The 21,704-nt window shown below is 26.7% G+C and overlaps 1 protein-coding gene across 1 annotated transcript in view; it reads right to left on the bottom strand.

Annotated features, from left to right (window-relative positions):
* The window catches only part of LOC111632448 (neurexin-1-like), a 195,128-nt gene that overhangs the window by 18,332 nt on the left and 155,092 nt on the right, over positions 1-21,704 (bottom strand). Inside the window, exons 7-8 of the mRNA XM_023376863.1 lie at positions 9,070-9,367; positions 7,531-7,866 (exon numbers count right to left, since the gene is read on the bottom strand). Of these exons, the coding sequence (XP_023232631.1) occupies positions 7,531-7,866; positions 9,070-9,367 (634 nt within the window). The remainder of the gene's footprint in view (positions 1-7,530; positions 7,867-9,069; positions 9,368-21,704) is intronic.

Raw genomic sequence — 21,704 nt, 5'->3', positions numbered from 1 at the left:
TGTAAACAATACAATGTAAAAAATCAGTGTAAAATCAAATACTGTAAACAATACAATGTAAAAAATCAGTGTAAAATCAAATACTGTAAACAATACAATGTAAAAAATCAGTGTAAAATCAAATACTGTAAACAATACAATGTAAAAAATCAGTGTAAAATCAAATACTGTAAACAATACAATGTAAAAAATCAGTGTAAAATCAAATACTGTAAACAATACAATGTAAAAAATCAGTGTAAAATCAAATACTGTAAACAATACAATGTAAAAAATCAGTGTAAAATCAAATACTGTAAACAATACAATGTAAAAAATCAGTGTAAAATCAAATACTGTAAACAATACAATGTAAAAAATCAGTGTAAAATCAAATACTGTAAACAATACAATGTAAAAAATCAGTGTAAAATCAAATACTGTAAACAATACAATGTAAAAAATCAGTGTAAAATCAAATACTGTAAACAATACAATGTAAAAAATCAGTGTAAAATCAAATACTGTAAACAATACAATGTAAAAAATCAGTGTAAAATCAAATACTGTAAACAATACAATGTAAAAAATCAGTGTAAAATCAAATACTGTAAACAATACAATGTAAAAAATCAGTGTAAAATCAAATACTGTAAACAATACAATGTAAAAAATCAGTGTAAAATCAAATACTGTAAACAATACAATGTAAAAAATCAGTGTAAAATCAAATACTGTAAACAATACAATGTAAAAAATCAGTGTAAAATCAAATACTGTAAACAATACAATGTAAAAAATCAGTATAAAATCAAATACTGTAAACAATACAATGAAAAAAATCAGTGTAAAATCAAATACCGTAAACAACGTTGAATCTGGCATTGAAACTTTCGAAGTTCAATATTAATAAATCGTTAATTTTTGTTAGACGACGTTTATGTATAAGCTTTAACAAAATCAATGGCAATCTCTGTAGACTAGGTAGTCAATATATATAGCAACTTTATCACAAAAGCAGAACTTGTTTGAGGCAGATCTAAGTTGGGAAGAAGTGAATAGCTGTCTATCAACCATCTGCTAGGTGACGATATTGGGTCACAACAGTGAAGGCAATAAACCGGATCTCAACGGTATCGAGATCATTGAAACCCATAACCCCGAGAGAAATTTCATCGTTCCAGTCGACTTAACACTTCAACTGCACTCTTACATCACTTTTAATCTATGGCTTCTCCACCAGTAGATTTTCTCATAGGCACTCGAATCTCTCGACATCCAGTCTAAATGTCTTTGTAATATCGAAAAATTTCGATATTACCGAGACATTTTCAGTATTTCGACTACGATCATTCCACTAAAGAATAAAATATATCTATAACATTTTCTATAAATTAAATTCGAATAAATCCAAAATGAAATTTAAAAATTTCACATCCGTAAATCTGTTCCCTTTAAATTATAAATAAGAATTTTTTGACAGAATTAAATTGTTAGAATAATTAAATTTCGTGTAAAAATTTATATAAAAATTAACCAGCGATGAATGCTTTTATCTAAATACTAAAAGAAAAGAAAATTTTCCAATTATTGAATTTTTAGGTGAACAAAATTATTGCTTGTGAAAATAAATTTAAAAGTGAAAGAATGAAAAAATTATATATTAGATTTTTTTTAAGTTTCTATTGAAAAAAAAATTAGAATTTACTTCTAATTTTGCAATAAATTAGATAAGGAATTTGCAATAAAAAGGATTTCAAACATGATTTCTATATATTTTTTTCCTTAGATGCTTATTTAAATCTTTGTTTACGTATGAAATTTATAACTTTATTTGATTATTTTTGAAACAATTTTCTCATCTTTCATTTTTTTGTTTCTATTCTCTCCCAATATTTTTAATAGAAAAGCTGAAAATGTCAAAAATAAAATAGGAAAATATTTCTGTTATTGTAGATTTAAATTATATATTCAAATTTTTGACAAAAAATGTGTAATTCGAAGCAATAATACTCCTAAAACAATACAAAAAAGTTATAAAAATTCGTTTTTATTGCTTCTAAATCTAGAATTACATTGATCTTAAGTTTAAATTTTAATGCAATAAGGATTTTTTAAGGATTAAATATCGTTATTTAAAACTCATTTTTCTTAAGTTTCATCAACAATGACAAAACTTTTATCAAATAATAAGAGATTTATTTTATTTCATTAAAAAATATATTAATAGGGCCGTATTTACACATAAGTTAAACAAGCTTCAGCTTAGGGCTTCATATTTTTAAACGTGTCATTATTTACTGGATGGAAGGACTTGTTATATGTTATAGCTTAGAGCCTCATATTTTTGCACGTATCATTATTTAGTGGAGGTGAAGGTCCTGTTATATGTTACAGCTTAGGGCCACACCCCTGAAAGTTAATCGCATTTAATTTAATCTGTTATTAAACGTTATTACTATATATCATGCTCGTGTGATTGTCATATATTTATATCATAAATAATATAAATGACTCAATTTAAAAAATTATATTTTTAAATAAATACTGTATAATGCTCCTTGATAGATTTTTTTTCTAAAGAAAATTATTGTAGATTTATTCTAAAACAAAAAAAAGAAACAAATTTAAATTAAATTAATAAAATCGTTTATAATTTATATTAAAAGTTATAATTTGTTTTAATGGTAAGTTATCCTTTATGCTGAACGTTCTTTTAATTTAAAAATCTTCTCGAAATTGTTTTTTTCTCTTCTTGTTTTACAGGAGCCAGTTAATTTTAGAATGCCATCTTAAATTTAATATCAGAGAGAAATAAAAGAATTATGGGGAAAGTTAGTAGAAATATAAAAGTTTTCTAATGTAAAAACCATTTAGAAACACGTTTCTCAGTTTAAATAATGACAGAATAAGAAAATGGACATTGTATTTCTTTTTTTTTTTTTTTGCCTTTTTTGGAGGGAAGAAAATCGCTTTTTTTAATTATTGACTAAATTAACAAATTAAAAAATTCAGTCAAAAAGTATTGATTAAACAATAAATAATAATAAAAATAATAATAATTGTCATTGTCGTTTCGTTGTACAATTTAATAATCATTAAGTTATTCTGATTGAATACTCTTTAACTTTTATTTTTTAATATTGTGAATTTTCGAAAGATAAAAATGATTTCGTGTATACTTTATATAATAGTTTAAGTTTATTTTTGTGATTTTAGTTTTAGAAAGGATGCCTTCAGGATATTTCTATATGTTTCTTATATTGCTTTAAAAAATTCTTTTTCTTGTACATAGGTTGGAAGGTCTTTCTCGTCAACAAATGTTTTCTTAGTATAGTTNAATCTCTGTAGACTAGGTAGTCAATATATATAGCAACTTTATCACAAAAGCAGAACTTGTTTGAGGCAGATCTAAGTTGGGAAGAAGTGAATAGCTGTCTGTAATTGCATTATTTATATTTTGTATTCTTTCGATATAAACTAGTCGATAAGTGAAGAAAAACTATTCTATATATATTATTTTTTCGGCGTGGAGAAACAGTCCTTACTCTATTTGTAAGAGACTTAGACATGCAAATTACTCAGATAAGTGGAATTCCAGGTCGAACAACGCGGAAATCTAGTTTTCACGGAATCTCTGACTGGAATTCCGATCAATTCCACGCTTCTTTACCGTGACTCGTGGTAGCTTCCTATTCTTTTCTGATTTTTGGTGCCAAACTGCATCACGTGACCGGCTCCGAAAAATGCTTTCGTAATATAAGAGTATGATAATACTAAATTTCAAATGAATCGATTAAATCTAGGCGCCATCTTTGATTTTTTTAAGTATTGGTTTGAGCGTGATTCTATATCGTTAAGTATTATAAGTGTACCATTTCCGCATTTTATGGAAGACTGCGAACGTTTTAAGTCATTTTGTTAGAGATTGGAGAAAGTTCATTGACCTTTTACTACTACAACACGTCTAGTAAAAATTACAATAACCGAAACAAATTACTACATCCCAAATACTTTTTAAAATAAAATATTAATCGAGATTTTAAAAGGAGAACTATTCATTCCATGCTTTTGTAATTCGATACTTTTACGTTAAATTTATATCGAGTTTTAAATAAAAGATTATATGTTTAAATATTTATTTCTCTCATGCTTTAAATGGATTGAAGATTTATTAATATTCGGTATCTGGTAAAAATGTCGAAGAATCATCGTCGCTTCAGATTTGACTCGACAATAATCAGCAGAGCGAGAAACGAATTAAGGAAAGGGATACCTATCTGCTCATTCAAAGCAAAATTTCTCTTTGCATTTACATAACTTATAAAAGCATTTTCTATCGGGAGAAAGTTAATTCGTTTTTTTTTTTCCTTCCTTTTCCTCCTCCTCTACTTTTAGTTTTTCTTTTTGCATATTGATAAAAATCGCCAAGTAAAAACCTTTCGAGTTAGTCTGGCATGAAATAGTATTTTTGGAAATTTCTCTGTCAAGAACTTACTGAAAACTCTACCGTTGATTCGTAAAAAGTACGTCAAGCCGTTGATGATCGATTCTGTATTTTATTTTCGGAGATTCATAAATTTCATGCGTGACAAGAACGTGAAAGTGTGTCGTTTATATATAACTTAACCTTAAAGTTTGATGTAATATTCTGTTAAAAATTAGTTTCGATATTTAGATAAACAAATTATCGTTCGAAGAACTTTCATGCGGTTCATCAAAAATTTTTTAATGTTTGGATATCAAAATCTTTAGATGTTGATTGATGAAAGACGTCGACCGACTCCTTCAGACAGGTTAAATCGTGATATGAATTTTTTTTTCTCTCTCTACAAACGTTTCGATTTATATTAAAAACAACTATATATCAATTTTTCAATATTAATTTTACATAGATTATCATAAATTTCCATTTTTTACCATAAAATATTTTTATTCAATAAAACCTTGCTACATTTTTCTATTTTCTAACGTAAAGTAACGAAGATATTTCGTAACGTAACGTAACGTAACATCTTTCAACTTCTATTTTCTATCATAAAATGGCCCTCAATTGTATCATTTTTCTTTCATAAAATGGCCTTCAAATGTACCATTATTCTATCATAAAATGGTTTTCTATTTCCAGGGCTGTAAGCTTTATATCAAAAAATATATTTCAATAGTTTTCTATAGTAAAATATTTTTCAATCGATAAAAAAAAATAAGTAGTAACATCATGGTAATGTTCTAGTTTTGTTTTTAAATAAATAATAATTATTATAAATTACGTAAAAAATTCATTAAGAATTTTATGTTTATATATTAAATTTATAAGCATTTAGTTTTAAATATTTAAAAAGAAAAAAAAATTTAAGTCCTTTCTTACGCTTCGCATTATAAGAGCATAAATTTTAGAATATGGTTTAGTCGATTCTCTTTAATTGTGTCTTTCTTATCGCAAAAAGAAAGCACTTTAATGCCCTTTTCTTTTTCCTTTTTTGCATATAATTAAGTAAAAATTCTGAAGGAAATAGAGCGATTTGTTACTTCAGAAAATACATTAACGAGAAAATTTCTCCGATAATAAACAACGGCCATTAGTTCATGGAAGTTATACCAGATGGCGATAGTTACCGTCATTTTCCATCCCTTCCACTCTGGGAGTAGCACGTGTGCCATCTAATTTTGAACGACATTTTCCCAAATGGCATTACCGGGAGACAGACATATACAGTTGGAGATTCTCTTTCCAAAAAGTTGGGAATTGTCAATCAACTTACGTCATATTGACCGAACAGGGTCAAGAAAATAGACAGTTACCATCTGCTGTCTTCTTTCCCTCGTATTTTTTTTTTTTTTAATATTTCTGTACTACCGGAAACATTTCTACCCCTTGAGGACTTCAAAAAAATCTGCCAAACTAGACAAAAAGATGGGGAAAAATCTATCCAAGTTAGTACTTTCTCTTGGGATAAGACCAAGTTTGAATTTAGATATCAAAACTGATAGGTTTTCTAATATTACTTTTGTGTCATAAAGTTGTGTCAAATATCTAACGATATTTTTGTACGTAAGAAACGCTAAGAAGATGAGGGATGTTGATTAGAATGAAAATTTCAGATACAGAAATTGCTTGTAGTCTTATTACTTTGTGAATTACAGTAGGAGTTCAATTTTTTCCAAAGTAATATTATCAAAAATTACTTCAGCAGATAGTGATACGACGTAAAAAATCGCAGATCTAAATTATATTGAAAGGATGGAAATTTATTTATTATCTAGCCAAGAGTTATCGTGCCAAAATGCATCGTTACATCAATATCTTTATAATTATTAACTTAATTATCAATAAAACTATAATAATAATATATTATTAATATATAATTTCACTTAATAATCATTTTAATCAAAATTAAAACGAAATTATGTATATAACTAGTTGATTTTTATCGAATTAATTTTTTAATTTTAGCAAAAAAAAAAGACGAGTTTTTCGTTGTTAATTTAACAAAATTCTTTTATATTTAATGACTGAATCAAATAATAAAATTAAATTTTGTCGGTAGTAAAGGTAACATTAAAAACTTTTTTTAAACATATGAAGTTAATTGAGAAATAAAATCGAACGTTTCATATCTTTTAGTATGATATAACATAAATCAAATTTTAAAATGTAATTATGTTCTGTGAAATTATAAAATTGAAGAAGCAACTTAAAATTGAACATAAATAAAAAAGAAAATTAAAACATATCAATACTTTTGAATTAGTTTTATTGCATAGTATCGTGTTTAGCGCCTGCCAATCGCTAATTTCAAAAAAATAATCCAATTTTAATTTATATTTTTGACATATTTTAGAGAGAATAAAAGATTGCTTTGTTTAATTTTAACTACTCTAAAGATTTATCTGATAAATCCATTAATGCTCGGTTGATTTTAACCTTGTTATTAGTATTTAATTTTCGAGTTAGATTATAAAATCTCGCCTATCAAATATAATTTAAAATTAAACAAACAAAAAAATTCATATCGATAATGTTTCGATTCCATTTAAATATTACGCAAGTGTAAATTCAATCAATCATTTGGGTTGATGTCAGCGAAAGTACTTATGATATTTAACGATTTGCAACAGCTGCTTTCCATAATAAAAAAAAAAAATCTGAACAAGTTCAACCAAGAGATGCCTTCAGAATTTAATTAAACATAGAATTAAACTCGTATGCGGTTTATGAATTATTTTGTTTATTTTTTGTCCGATAAACAACATGATAAATACGTTGTAAAATCAACTCTTTTGGTTAAATTCTGCAAACTATTATTCATCACCAACAAATTATACTTTAAATAATTAAAGGGACAAAAATAAGCAAAAAAGGAATGTTTGACATTAACAAAATTACCGTTGAAATAGTGTTAATGCTATTTATTAAAACAATTAGCGTTGAATTTTTCAAATTATGATTTGAATTATTAAAACTTTCATTAACGTGATATTTACTAATATTTTAAAAGAGAATGTAATTAACTAATAGATTTTATGGTTAGAGACGGACGTTTGTATTACCTTTGGCACAGACGGCACCAGAAAAACTAGTATGGGAACAATCACAGATGAAGCGATTCCAACCTTCCTCGCAATGTCCTCCATTCAGGCAAGGTTGACTATCGCATTGAGTAGGAGAAGTGTGACAAGCGGGACGGATGCTTCCGGAATCTTGTTTTTTAGCGAATACGGCGATATCTACAGCTTTACCATTAACCACCAAATCTCTCATGCAGCCCACATAACCATATCTCAACATTCCCGACCACAGTTCACTAGGCACAGACATTCCTTGATCGCTGACTCCCACTCCTCCCAAGTAAAGAGCTCCTTCCAAGTCCAGCTGGTTGGAGTTACCTGTAAGTAAACATATTTTTACAATAATGAAATGTACAAAAACTAGGAAGGAATACAAAGTGACTATCTCGATATAGAGACAGAGTTTGTTAACATAAAGTGCAAAATGATGTTGATCAAAACTTCTTTTCTAGACGACGACATCCTTTACTAACTTTTTTGCTTCTGTCGTTTATGAAAAAATAACGTAACAAGGAAACTGTTTCAGATTAGTATACTTAGTTTCCATTGATATAGTGCTATTTATTATGTCGAATTTCTGTTTCAATGTGCAATTTTCTATTCATTTAAACGAAATTTTTAGAGGAGAATCGATATACTTTAATCGAAAATTTATATAAATAGTTTTTATTTGATATTTATTTAACTAAGATAAAAAATTAATTAATTTATAATGAAACTTTTAAAAAGAATTTTTTTAAATTACATAAAAACTGTTAAGGTTTTTTTTAAATGTAACTTCTGAAATAAATTAATTTTAAACAGTCAATTTTAAAACTTTCGTGATTCGATTTGCCTCAAAACCTAATTAAGTTAAAGTTTTAAAAAATAAATAATATTTTCTAGAGAATTACAAAGTTAGAATCTTTGATAATTCTTCAGTTTGTCAGCATTCATTTGGATCGAGTACCATTCTCATCATTACGTCCTCAAATCAGCTTATTATTTAGTTGAGCAATAAATATAACTGAATGTGCCTCTTAATTATTTCTAAATCTTAAACTGGAAATTCCAGTGTTTACTCAAATTCCTAAGGAATTTCTGGAACTTAATGAATTAAAATCATTACAATCAAAATTCACTTCCGTTATTGCTCCTTAAATATGATTTTACTCTTCGTTTATCTTCATTTTCTTTATCAACAGCATTTCTTGAATTGAATAATTTAATTATCAAACAATTTTCTGTTACTTCTTTGATCTTTTTTAAATAATTAAGAGATAATTTTAAATTTTAATGAAGCTCCTAAGTGCCAGAAAGAAAAAGGAAAAAATATATATATCAGTAAATCTAATTATTTTAAGATGAACAACTTAACAAAACTGTAAATTTTATTTGCATAGCATTAAAGATAATTGATATAAAAATAAATATATATTTAAGTAAATAGGTATTAAAATAATTTATTTTAAAGATGATCGAGTTTGGTCTTACGTAATTTATTGTTTTATAAGTGAAGTTTAGTGGTAATTTACCGCTTACCTGGGGTTATAAAGTCTACAGCAGATTCATCTACGGTTACACGACCAGACTTTCCTGTTCTCCTTAATGACACAGTATGCCATTGACCATCATCGACTCTTCTTGTAGTGGCTTTTGCCTTGACCGCACCGGATCCAAGATTAAGTAACAAGAACACGTGTCCGTCGAGTAACTCGAAAGCGAAAAAATCCCCTTGGGCAGTGGCACCACTGTTATACATTAAGACTCCATTAGGTTCATTAGTACGGATCTTGAATGAAATGCTTCCAGCTCTCGCTGCTTCCCAACTTGGTAGAGCCTAGATGACAAAAAAAAAATGCTTATAAATTATGACCTTCTGGGAACGAAAACACTTTATAATAATGGATAAAATAATTTTAAGACAATGTTTATACTAATAAAAAGCAAATATTAAACGTAACGTAACAAAATACAGGCGAAGAAATGCATAAAAAAAAGGTTATTGACCGGTAAGTTATCGTATATCGATAAATGATGGAATAACAAAACGAATTGTTACGGAAAAGATCACATGGCTTTGTTATCAGTTAACCAGAATAATTTTTTTCACAATTACATAAAAAAGTAAATAGTTTTTACGAATAAATGTATATTACACGCTCCATCACATTATATTGAATAATTTAACAATTATAAAGTATTTTTATGCATCATTCGTTGCATTATATTTAAGATGTTTAAAGTTGTTTTACATCAAAATATTATTTTAAAAACGAATTTTTATTTAAACGTAAATAAGATAAATTTAATTAAACATTTTAATAAATTTTTTGCTATTCGTTATACAAAATTGATTTTCTTCCATCCTTAAAAATACATTTAAAACAAGAAAAACAAAGGAGTGGTACTTAACTCAGGAGTTCATGAATTGTCTTCATATAAATTAACTTTGGCAAGAAAAATAACAACTCCTGATTGATTAAGAGATTAGGTAAAGAAAATTATAAGCTTTCACAAAGTTTATCAATCACGGAAAATGTCTTATAAGATCTTGTTGTGATCTATATTATTTATCATTTATATAAATGGTCTTTGGTTCATGTAAATTATGATTAGAAGAGAAGATAGCTGACCCGAATTGAATGAGAAATGAATAAAAATTTTTGCTATTAAAACTTGAATATTAGTAAGATCTTTGATTACCTAAACATCTTCCTAAATTAAGATAAAGAGAAACGAGTTTCTGTAATTAAGGAAAGTAAAAGTAATAGGTTAATATTTTATTTGGATTGCTAAAGATAACCATTTTGGTAATGTTTATTAACAATATTCTTATTTTTATTGCTAACATTAAAAATCTTTAATATTATTTTTATTTTTCATAATTACAACTAAAGAGATTTTATATAAAATTTCAATTATATGATTATTATCTTTTTTCTTTTAATAAATTTTCGGAAATTAGCTTCATAAACGAAAAACACAGAATGCCACTTAAAGAAAACAGCAACGTGAATCAAATACTGTAAACAATACAATGTAAAAAATCAGTATAAAATCAAATACTGTAAACAATACAATGAAAAAAATCAGTGTAAAATCAAATACCGTAAACAACGTTGAATCTGGCATTGAAACTTTCGAAGTTCAATATTAATAAATCGTTAATTTTTGTTAGACGACGTTTATGTATAAGCTTTAACAAAATCAATGGCAATCTCTGTAGACTAGGTAGTCAATATATATAGCAACTTTATCACAAAAGCAGAACTTGTTTGAGGCAGATCTAAGTTGGGAAGAAGTGAATAGCTGTCTATCAACCATCTGCTAGGTGACGATATTGGGTCACAACAGTGAAGGCAATAAACCGGATCTCAACGGTATCGAGATCATTGAAACCCATAACCCCGAGAGAAATTTCATCGTTCCAGTCGACTTAACACTTCAACTGCACTCTTACATCACTTTTAATCTATGGCTTCTCCACCAGTAGATTTTCTCATAGGCACTCGAATCTCTCGACATCCAGTCTAAATGTCTTTGTAATATCGAAAAATTTCGATATTACCGAGACATTTTCAGTATTTCGACTACGATCATTCCACTAAAGAATAAAATATATCTATAACATTTTCTATAAATTAAATTCGAATAAATCCAAAATGAAATTTAAAAATTTCACATCCGTAAATCTGTTCCCTTTAAATTATAAATAAGAATTTTTTGACAGAATTAAATTGTTAGAATAATTAAATTTCGTGTAAAAATTTATATAAAAATTAACCAGCGATGAATGCTTTTATCTAAATACTAAAAGAAAAGAAAATTTTCCAATTATTGAATTTTTAGGTGAACAAAATTATTGCTTGTGAAAATAAATTTAAAAGTGAAAGAATGAAAAAATTATATATTAGATTTTTTTTAAGTTTCTATTGAAAAAAAAATTAGAATTTACTTCTAATTTTGCAATAAATTAGATAAGGAATTTGCAATAAAAAGGATTTCAAACATGATTTCTATATATTTTTTTCCTTAGATGCTTATTTAAATCTTTGTTTACGTATGAAATTTATAACTTTATTTGATTATTTTTGAAACAATTTTCTCATCTTTCATTTTTTTGTTTCTATTCTCTCCCAATATTTTTAATAGAAAAGCTGAAAATGTCAAAAATAAAATAGGAAAATATTTCTGTTATTGTAGATTTAAATTATATATTCAAATTTTTGACAAAAAATGTGTAATTCGAAGCAATAATACTCCTAAAACAATACAAAAAAGTTATAAAAATTCGTTTTTATTGCTTCTAAATCTAGAATTACATTGATCTTAAGTTTAAATTTTAATGCAATAAGGATTTTTTAAGGATTAAATATCGTTATTTAAAACTCATTTTTCTTAAGTTTCATCAACAATGACAAAACTTTTATCAAATAATAAGAGATTTATTTTATTTCATTAAAAAATATATTAATAGGGCCGTATTTACACATAAGTTAAACAAGCTTCAGCTTAGGGCTTCATATTTTTAAACGTGTCATTATTTACTGGATGGAAGGACTTGTTATATGTTATAGCTTAGAGCCTCATATTTTTGCACGTATCATTATTTAGTGGAGGTGAAGGTCCTGTTATATGTTACAGCTTAGGGCCACACCCCTGAAAGTTAATCGCATTTAATTTAATCTGTTATTAAACGTTATTACTATATATCATGCTCGTGTGATTGTCATATATTTATATCATAAATAATATAAATGACTCAATTTAAAAAATTATATTTTTAAATAAATACTGTATAATGCTCCTTGATAGATTTTTTTTCTAAAGAAAATTATTGTAGATTTATTCTAAAACAAAAAAAAGAAACAAATTTAAATTAAATTAATAAAATCGTTTATAATTTATATTAAAAGTTATAATTTGTTTTAATGGTAAGTTATCCTTTATGCTGAACGTTCTTTTAATTTAAAAATCTCCTCGAAATTGTTTTTTTCTCTTCTTGTTTTACAGGAGCCAGTTAATTTTAGAATGCCATCTTAAATTTAATATCAGAGAGAAATAAAAGAATTATGGGGAAAGTTAGTAGAAATATAAAAGTTTTCTAATGTAAAAACCATTTAGAAACACGTTTCTCAGTTTAAATAATGACAGAATAAGAAAATGGACATTGTATTTCTTTTTTTTTTTTTTTGCCTTTTTTGGAGGGAAGAAAATCGCTTTTTTTAATTATTGACTAAATTAACAAATTAAAAAATTCAGTCAAAAAGTATTGATTAAACAATAAATAATAATAAAAATAATAATAATTGTCATTGTCGTTTCGTTGTACAATTTAATAATCATTAAGTTATTCTGATTGAATACTCTTTAACTTTTATTTTTTAATATTGTGAATTTTCGAAAGATAAAAATGATTTCGTGTATACTTTATATAATAGTTTAAGTTTATTTTTGTGATTTTAGTTTTAGAAAGGATGCCTTCAGGATATTTCTATATGTTTCTTATATTGCTTTAAAAAATTCTTTTTCTTGTACATAGGTTGGAAGGTCTTTCTCGTCAACAAATGTTTTCTTAGTATAGTTACAATATTAAATTTCTTCATTCTTTATTCTTTCGCTATGGTCTTCTGTGGTTTTATTCTTTTTATTTTGTATTAATTCTACTAAAAGAAGACTGATAAAAATATATGTTTTTCTTCTATTTAGTTGAAAATGCCTCAACGAAATTTTTCTTAAGCATTATTGATCATTTGCACTCAAGAGAGAAACCTTTAGAACGAAGTGCATTGTATGCTGAATATTATGAAAAACATCTCCACGTTTCTTTCATATAAATTTAAAATTCTTTTATTCTTATCCCAAGAATTGTTAAAAATTTAATCTAGTTTTTATAATGAAATTTCAATACATTATGCGTTATTAATTTTTTAAATAAAAATTGCATGATATTTTACAATAAACAATATAATTTTGTGCAGTATTTTACTTCGTATTGTGAAATTAGATTAATTTAATGAACTCACAAAGCAAGCTTTTATTTAATTATATATAAAATGTGACTTCTAAGTAAACAAATTTCTAAACAGACTCGAGATCTAATAGAGTAGTTCTTTTTCATGATGCAAATAAAATATTATAGAAGCGACAAAATACAATGTACAAAATTATTTTAATATAATAATAATTCGTTCGTTTAATAATAATAATTTTAATGAAAAATAATTCTTATTTACAAGGATAAGGCCTTCTGAACTTAAAATAAAATGAGAAATTAAAAAAAAAATATGTCTAAAATATTCGTATGATTTCACTTACGATATAAGTCATATAAATTAATAATTTTATAAATATTTAAACTATAAACTCCCCTTGCGAGAAATTAATTTGAGTGAAATTTTCAAAGAAATAAGATATGAAGAGATAAAATTACGAAATTTGTTTACTGACGAGATCCAAAGTTAAAATTTTTAAATCGATTTTTGTATATTTATCCATCTTTATAATAACACAGTTTAATTTAATTCATTAAAATCTACTGATATTTATAAAATATTTAATAAATTATATTTGAAATTTTAAATAATAAAATTATAAAAAGCATCCAAAGGGGTATAAAGTATGGGGAGGGAGCTTGTTAACAAGTCACTTTCCAATTGGTATGATCAGATGTTATATCATCAAATTACTCACTTATAGTTATAAATATGTATATTTATTATTTAAAATATTTTTAAAAGTTAATAAAAAGAAGGGCTTCTTTTCTGTAGGAAAAGCGTCATTGTCCAAACTTTGCACACTGGCGTCGGTGACAGGATGCTCTTAATTGAATTATTTGTTAGACGTCTGGGAATATGAAAGCAACTAGAATAACGAGATTAAAATGACTTAAGTAAACTAATACATAACGAACGATATTTACCAAATAGATACTCTTACAATTCTGTTTGAAAATTTTGTTAGAATTAAAATAGAAAATGAATAGGAAAATTCTCCATTTTCTTTCTACATTTTCAATTAATATTACTTAAATTTCTTTTTTGTTTATTGTTAAAATTTTCCTAAACTTTATCATTAAAAACTTTTTAAAATACAACTAGAAATAATAACGTATAATTAAATAAAAAAGAGATTTAAACATTAGAAAATATAATTAATAAACTTCCTAATAAAATATTGTAAACTATATTTCTTTAGATATTATTCTAGACGATTTTGTTTTCGTTTTTTTTCATTTTAATGTAAATTAATTATTCATGGAAACAAAAGTAAAAGAATGATGTATGGTAGAAGATAGAAGCCTGCAATTAGTAACTAATGAAATCTATCTGCTGGACGAAAAATAGTTCTGGCAGAGACATTATTTATCAACCTTAATTGTTGGCTTCTTTGAGAGTTTCTGCTCGTTTTATTTAAGGGTGTTGATGTAAGAGACAGTAAATCGAAAGGAAATAAATGCTTATATCTTATAGAGTTATTTTTTGTTATCTTCTTCAATAAGAAAAATTAAATGAAAATCAAACACGCTTTCATCTAAAAGTTTTAAAATGTTTATTCGAAATTATTTCCAAAACTCAATTTGGATAGCACAATTCGAGTTTATGAATTTTCATTGTCCGTCTGTTTATTCATTTAGTTTTCGCAATTTGAATTTCGATTTAAGAGAAAGAATTTTTTTTTGTAACAATCTTTACTGTAAGTCAATTTACGTGCAGAAAATTACTTTTTAAGAAAATCGGGTTTAAATTTAAAATACGGTTTAAAAAGTTTGGATCATCATAATAAATAAGTTGTCAAGGTGACAGTTTAAAAATACTTTAAAATCACAAAGAAAATTCAAAATAACAGGTGCTTTACGTTTGTCTTAAGTTACTAAAGATCTACTTTCAAGCGACTTTAGCATGTTTTAAACAAGTCAAAACATATTTGAAAAACAGATTTTACAGCTTCAAATATAAAAAACGTAAAGAATTGCTTAGAAAAATAATATAAAATAGCTCTCGTAACAAGTATATACAGGAAAGGATATCAACTGTACCAGGAAAGATTCCTTGGTTGTGAATGTGATCGGATCAGCAGCTTCAACCTCCTGACACAAGAAATGCAGGTTGCCATGGAGAACTATGAGTTTGTTTCCAGTCCTGGCCAGCTCGATCAGATCTAAAGTTAGACTGTCTGCCACGAATTCCACCTACAAATAGAAAAAAAATTGGATATAGAGAGAGTATTAATGCCGTCGTCTCTATAAAACATTCATGAATTGAAAAATGGTATCTTAAGTAAAGCGGTCGAATCCATAAACAAACCGAACAGATTCTGTTCAATAATATTGAATAAACATAGAAATGCGATTGGGAATTTCAAGTAGTTCAGTAGGAGCGAATTCAAGCTGATTGAAGCTTGAAAATGGAAAATTCTATAAAATACCACGTGAATGTAAACGAATCTCTTCCACAAAATACCATCTCTGTTCAAAATATTTTAGTAAATGGCTTACTTCTAATTATGATAATCTGTTTGCGACGAGTAAATAATTTTTTTATGATATACGTTTGCGTAAAATTAATGAATTATATCTACATACGTATTAATTAAATTTTCACTAAGTTATAAATTTTAAAACCAGATTTTAATTAAATAAATTGCTTTTATTACTGTCGTTGTTGTTGAGAGATAAGAAGAAACTGTCGAGTTTAACAAGAGAATTTCAGCAGAAACTTGTAAAAAGTATAAGATATTTTTATTTTCGACGTTTTATTTTATTATTGGTATTAAAAAAGTACCGGTATAAATTCGGAACTTAGCAAAAAATTCATACAATACCTTACGTAAGCAGCCTATGAAGTTGTTTCTCCCTTTGAATCCCGTAGGGCCTGATATAGGGCTGCTTCCTCCTATATTCAACACGCTGCTAGCTAATAAAGAAAAGGTTCCTGCAGTCGAACCTCTTTCTGTATATACTCCGTCGACGGTTATAGAAAACTGCAAAGATATAAAACATACGTATAAAATTTGACTCGAGTTTTTACATTAATTTTGAAATATAAAATGGAAATTTACGACAGGTGATGATTATTAAAGACTTTTTGTATTAATTATGATAAAATTTACGAGTTAAAATACTAAATAATCCAATATGAACTGAGAAATACTCCACTTGATGCTTCGATACTTTATGGAAAGAATTTTAAAAACATTTATAGGTTTAGATAATGCATAAATTCATGAGAGAAAAATACATCATTTTTAAATGTAACATTTTTCCATTTTTATAAAATTTATGAGGTTACTTTAAATGCCTTTAATAAATAGTTAAACGAAACTTCAACAAGTTTTAATCAAGTAGTAAATCTTGGATAAGGTTAAAGGCTTTAAATTTTAAAAATTTCTATATCTTATGTATTATCTACTACACTCTTTTCAAGTTTTGATAGAAACTTTTTGATTTATAAGTGAAAAGTTTTGATGGTAACGATTATGATTACGATCAGAATTAATTTTGCCAATCGATAAAATTCAAAATGTATAAAGAAACTGAAAGAGTTTTATAAAGAAAAATAATATATTTAATTAATTTAAATGTTTCAAAATTCAGTTATTTCTAAAGATATTTTTAGCCTTTTGAATAAAAGTCAATTCGAATGTAGGCAATGTCATCCAAGGGTAAGTTCATAACAAAGAAAAGAAGAAAGATCTGACAAACTCCTGTTCCATCTTGTTGTCAGTCACCTGAGCCAACACTAAAGAAAGAACGTCAGCTGCCATCAATGACAGAATTTTGGATCCAGCAGCCAAGCTTCAAAATTCTACTCTTATACGACTTTCACCAACTCAATTCGTCTTTCGTATTTTCTTATTTTACTGAAGCTTTCGATCGACTCGTGAGTTTGTTTAACACAAGCGAAAATTCCGCAAATTATATTTCATCAATATAAATTGACTTGGCATAAAAATCAATCGAAAAATACTTTCCCTTTCCCTAATGCATATACGATTTCTATAAAAAAAAGAAAGGAAAAAGTTAAAGTTAAATTCGGTTTTTTTATTATTTATTATTTTAACTTCGTGTTTTAGTAGTTTGAGTTAGAAAAGATACACAAGAGGATGACTTTTATCTTACTCTGATCAATTGGTGAATTACTTGTTTAGTATTCAGCAGGATTGTAGATATAAAAGAGAAGCCTTTAAGACTGCAGAACAAAAGATTATATATGTCAGAGACACAAACCAAACGGTGTCTTTAACATTTACGAGTTTAACAACTTAAAAAATTTCGCCAGAGGACAAATTATCGAACCCCCTAAATCTCTCCGGGCCAAATGGAACGATATCCAAGAGACTTAAGTTACAATAAACCTCTCTCCGTTCCTCACTAAGAGACGTGAGTTGGTTGAGTTTGGCCAGTTCGTTACCTAAAAATAGTCTGGCCATCTGGTTCGTTTTCCTGTCCCCAAAGGCATTCGTTTTTGTGCTTCAAGTGCAAGATTTCGCGTGACCGTTGTTTCGATGTGGATTTTTTGTAATAAAGCAACCATAACTTTTATTTTAAACTATAAATTTTCCTTTATTCATCGGTATATATATAAGAGGTTGAAATATTTCTGTATATATATACAGAAATATTTCAACCGCTTTTACTTTTTTCTATAAACAAACTTCATTAAATCATCTTAACAAAATATTTGAAATAAGAGGGACATGAATCGTTTCTTCCTTACTTTGAAGCGGTAGGGAAGTTTAAATACTAAAGAAATCGTTAAACCGAATATAGTCAAAATGCCAATAAATCTTTCAGGAGTTAGTGGGTCATAAAATCCAAGTAAATCAAGTTTGCTATAAGTTTTATCCGATACTTATTACGCCAGCAGTAATGCTGAGTAGTTACTTCGCGTTTTCCAATTACCCACAGTTCCTGGTGGGATGTCGAACCAGGATTACCAAACAGGTCGGGCTACTTGGGTGTTTACTACCATCCTACTACTATTATTCCGAGTTACTGGATTCCGCTTCAACTTTTTCCAACCAATTTTCTTCCGTTCTCTGTCCCGCAGGAGATTTACGTTTCTTACCTTTATATAAACGGAAACCCTAAGAGTTTGGCTTAGTCTGATAAAGGTTTATAACTTTTTCCATAGGAAAAAAAGAGAAAAGTTTCGAATTAATTCGCTATTAGCTATATGAAATTGCTAAAGTTGAGAAAATTAACCTCCATTGCAATTGCATAAATCACATTTGTATCAATTAAAAGTTGTAATAAAGTCGTTACTGAAAGGAAGTTGTCTCTTCCGAGTTCAAAATTATTCATAATTTCAACATAAAAAATAAGATAATTCGTAATATCGAGCGACGATATTCTTCTTCTCGAAGCTCATTTGATAGATCTAACTCTATCGTTTCATGTCCATGCATGGCATTGGGCATTTTGCCAACTTGTATCTCTGTCTTTTTTTATGATGGGTATACATATATTTTTTACAATTTTGACGAAATTCCGACCGCAAATCCAATGGACGAGTATAAAAATAACCGCTTCTCTGATCTGTAACTTGTCAGTTTAAAGCACTTTCTAAATCAGAAGAGTTAAGGAACGTTGTGATGGATGAAAACTATTCATGGATGGGAGTACGAGTAGTTTGTCGTAAAAACGATTCGAATTGTATTGGTTGTGAACGGGACGGATTCTTAACGGTTGATCGAATCCCTGTCCGGTTGGATGGAGATAAGAAGAGAAGAATTTGTACAACCTCTAAATATATATATTTTNAAATCAGTGTAAAATCAAATACTGTAAACAATACAATGAAAAAAATCAGTGTAAAATCAAATACCGTAAACAACGTTGAATCTGGCATTGAAACTTTCGAAGTTCAATATTAATAAATCGTTAATTTTTGTTAGACGACGTTTATGTATAAGCTTTAACAAAATCAATGGCAATCTCTGTAGACTAGGTAGTCAATATATATAGCAACTTTATCACAAAAGCAGAACTTGTTTGAGGCAGATCTAAGTTGGGAAGAAGTGAATAGCTGTCTATCAACCATCTGCTAGGTGACGATATTGGGTCACAACAGTGAAGGCAATAAACCGGATCTCAACGGTATCGAGATCATTGAAACCCATAACCCCGAGAGAAATTTCATCGTTCCAGTCGACTTAACACTTCAACTGCACTCTTACATCACTTTTAATCTATGGCTTCTCCACCAGTAGATTTTCTCATAGGCACTCGAATCTCTCGACATCCAGTCTAAATGTCTTTGTAATATCGAAAAATTTCGATATTACCGAGACATTTTCAGTATTTCGACTACGATCATTCCACTAAAGAATAAAATATATCTATAACATTTTCTATAAATTAAATTCGAATAAATCCAAAATGAAATTTAAAAATTTCACATCCGTAAATCTGTTCCCTTTAAATTATAAATAAGAATTTTTTGACAGAATTAAATTGTTAGAATAATTAAATTTCGTGTAAAAATTTATATAAAAATTAACCAGCGATGAATGCTTTTATCTAAATACTAAAAGAAAAGAAAATTTTCCAATTATTGAATTTTTAGGTGAACAAAATTATTGCTTGTGAAAATAAATTTAAAAGTGAAAGAATGAAAAAATTATATATTAGATTTTTTTTAAGTTTCTATTGAAAAAAAAATTAGAATTTACTTCTAATTTTGCAATAAATTAGATAAGGAATTTGCAATAAAAAGGATTTCAAACATGATTTCTATATATTTTTTTCCTTAGATGCTTATTTAAATCTTTGTTTACGTATGAAATTTATAACTTTATTTGATTATTTTTGAAACAATTTTCTCATCTTTCATTTTTTTGTTTCTATTCTCTCCCAATATTTTTAATAGAAAAGCTGAAAATGTCAAAAATAAAATAGGAAAATATTTCTGTTATTGTAGATTTAAATTATATATTCAAATTTTTGACAAAAAATGTGTAATTCGAAGCAATAATACTCCTAAAACAATACAAAAAAGTTATAAAAATTCGTTTTTATTGCTTCTAAATCTAGAATTACATTGATCTTAAGTTTAAATTTTAATGCAATAAGGATTTTTTAAGGATTAAATATCGTTATTTAAAACTCATTTTTCTTAAGTTTCATCAACAATGACAAAACTTTTATCAAATAATAAGAGATTTATTTTATTTCATTAAAAAATATATTAATAGGGCCGTATTTACACATAAGTTAAACAAGCTTCAGCTTAGGGCTTCATATTTTTAAACGTGTCATTATTTACTGGATGGAAGGACTTGTTATATGTTATAGCTTAGAGCCTCATATTTTTGCACGTATCATTATTTAGTGGAGGTGAAGGTCCTGTTATATGTTACAGCTTAGGGCCACACCCCTGAAAGTTAATCGCATTTAATTTAATCTGTTATTAAACGTTATTACTATATATCATGCTCGTGTGATTGTCATATATTTATATCATAAATAATATAAATGACTCAATTTAAAAAATTATATTTTTAAATAAATACTGTATAATGCTCCTTGATAGATTTTTTTTCTAAAGAAAATTATTGTAGATTTATTCTAAAACAAAAAAAAGAAACAAATTTAAATTAAATTAATAAAATCGTTTATAATTTATATTAAAAGTTATAATTTGTTTTAATGGTAAGTTATCCTTTATGCTGAACGTTCTTTTAATTTAAAAATCTCCTCGAAATTGTTTTTTTCTCTTCTTGTTTTACAGGAGCCAGTTAATTTTAGAATGCCATCTTAAATTTAATATCAGAGAGAAATAAAAGAATTATGGGGAAAGTTAGTAGAAATATAAAAGTTTTCTAATGTAAAAACCATTTAGAAACACGTTTCTCAGTTTAAATAATGACAGAATAAGAAAATGGACATTGTATTTCTTTTTTTTTTTTTTTGCCTTTTTTGGAGGGAAGAAAATCGCTTTTTTTAATTATTGACTAAATTAACAAATTAAAAAATTCAGTCAAAAAGTATTGATTAAACAATAAATAATAATAAAAATAATAATAATTGTCATTGTCGTTTCGTTGTACAATTTAATAATCATTAAGTTATTCTGATTGAATACTCTTTAACTTTTATTTTTTAATATTGTGAATTTTCGAAAGATAAAAATGATTTCGTGTATACTTTATATAATAGTTTAAGTTTATTT

This window comes from Centruroides sculpturatus, unplaced genomic scaffold (assembly GCF_000671375.1).
Source record: "Centruroides sculpturatus isolate CEXI.00-Female unplaced genomic scaffold, Cexi_2.0 scaffold799, whole genome shotgun sequence".
Taxonomy (NCBI): Eukaryota; Metazoa; Arthropoda; class Arachnida; order Scorpiones; family Buthidae; genus Centruroides; species Centruroides sculpturatus.
Note: the sequence above shows the minus strand (reverse complement) of the source record. Positions and strands in the feature narration are given on the sequence as shown.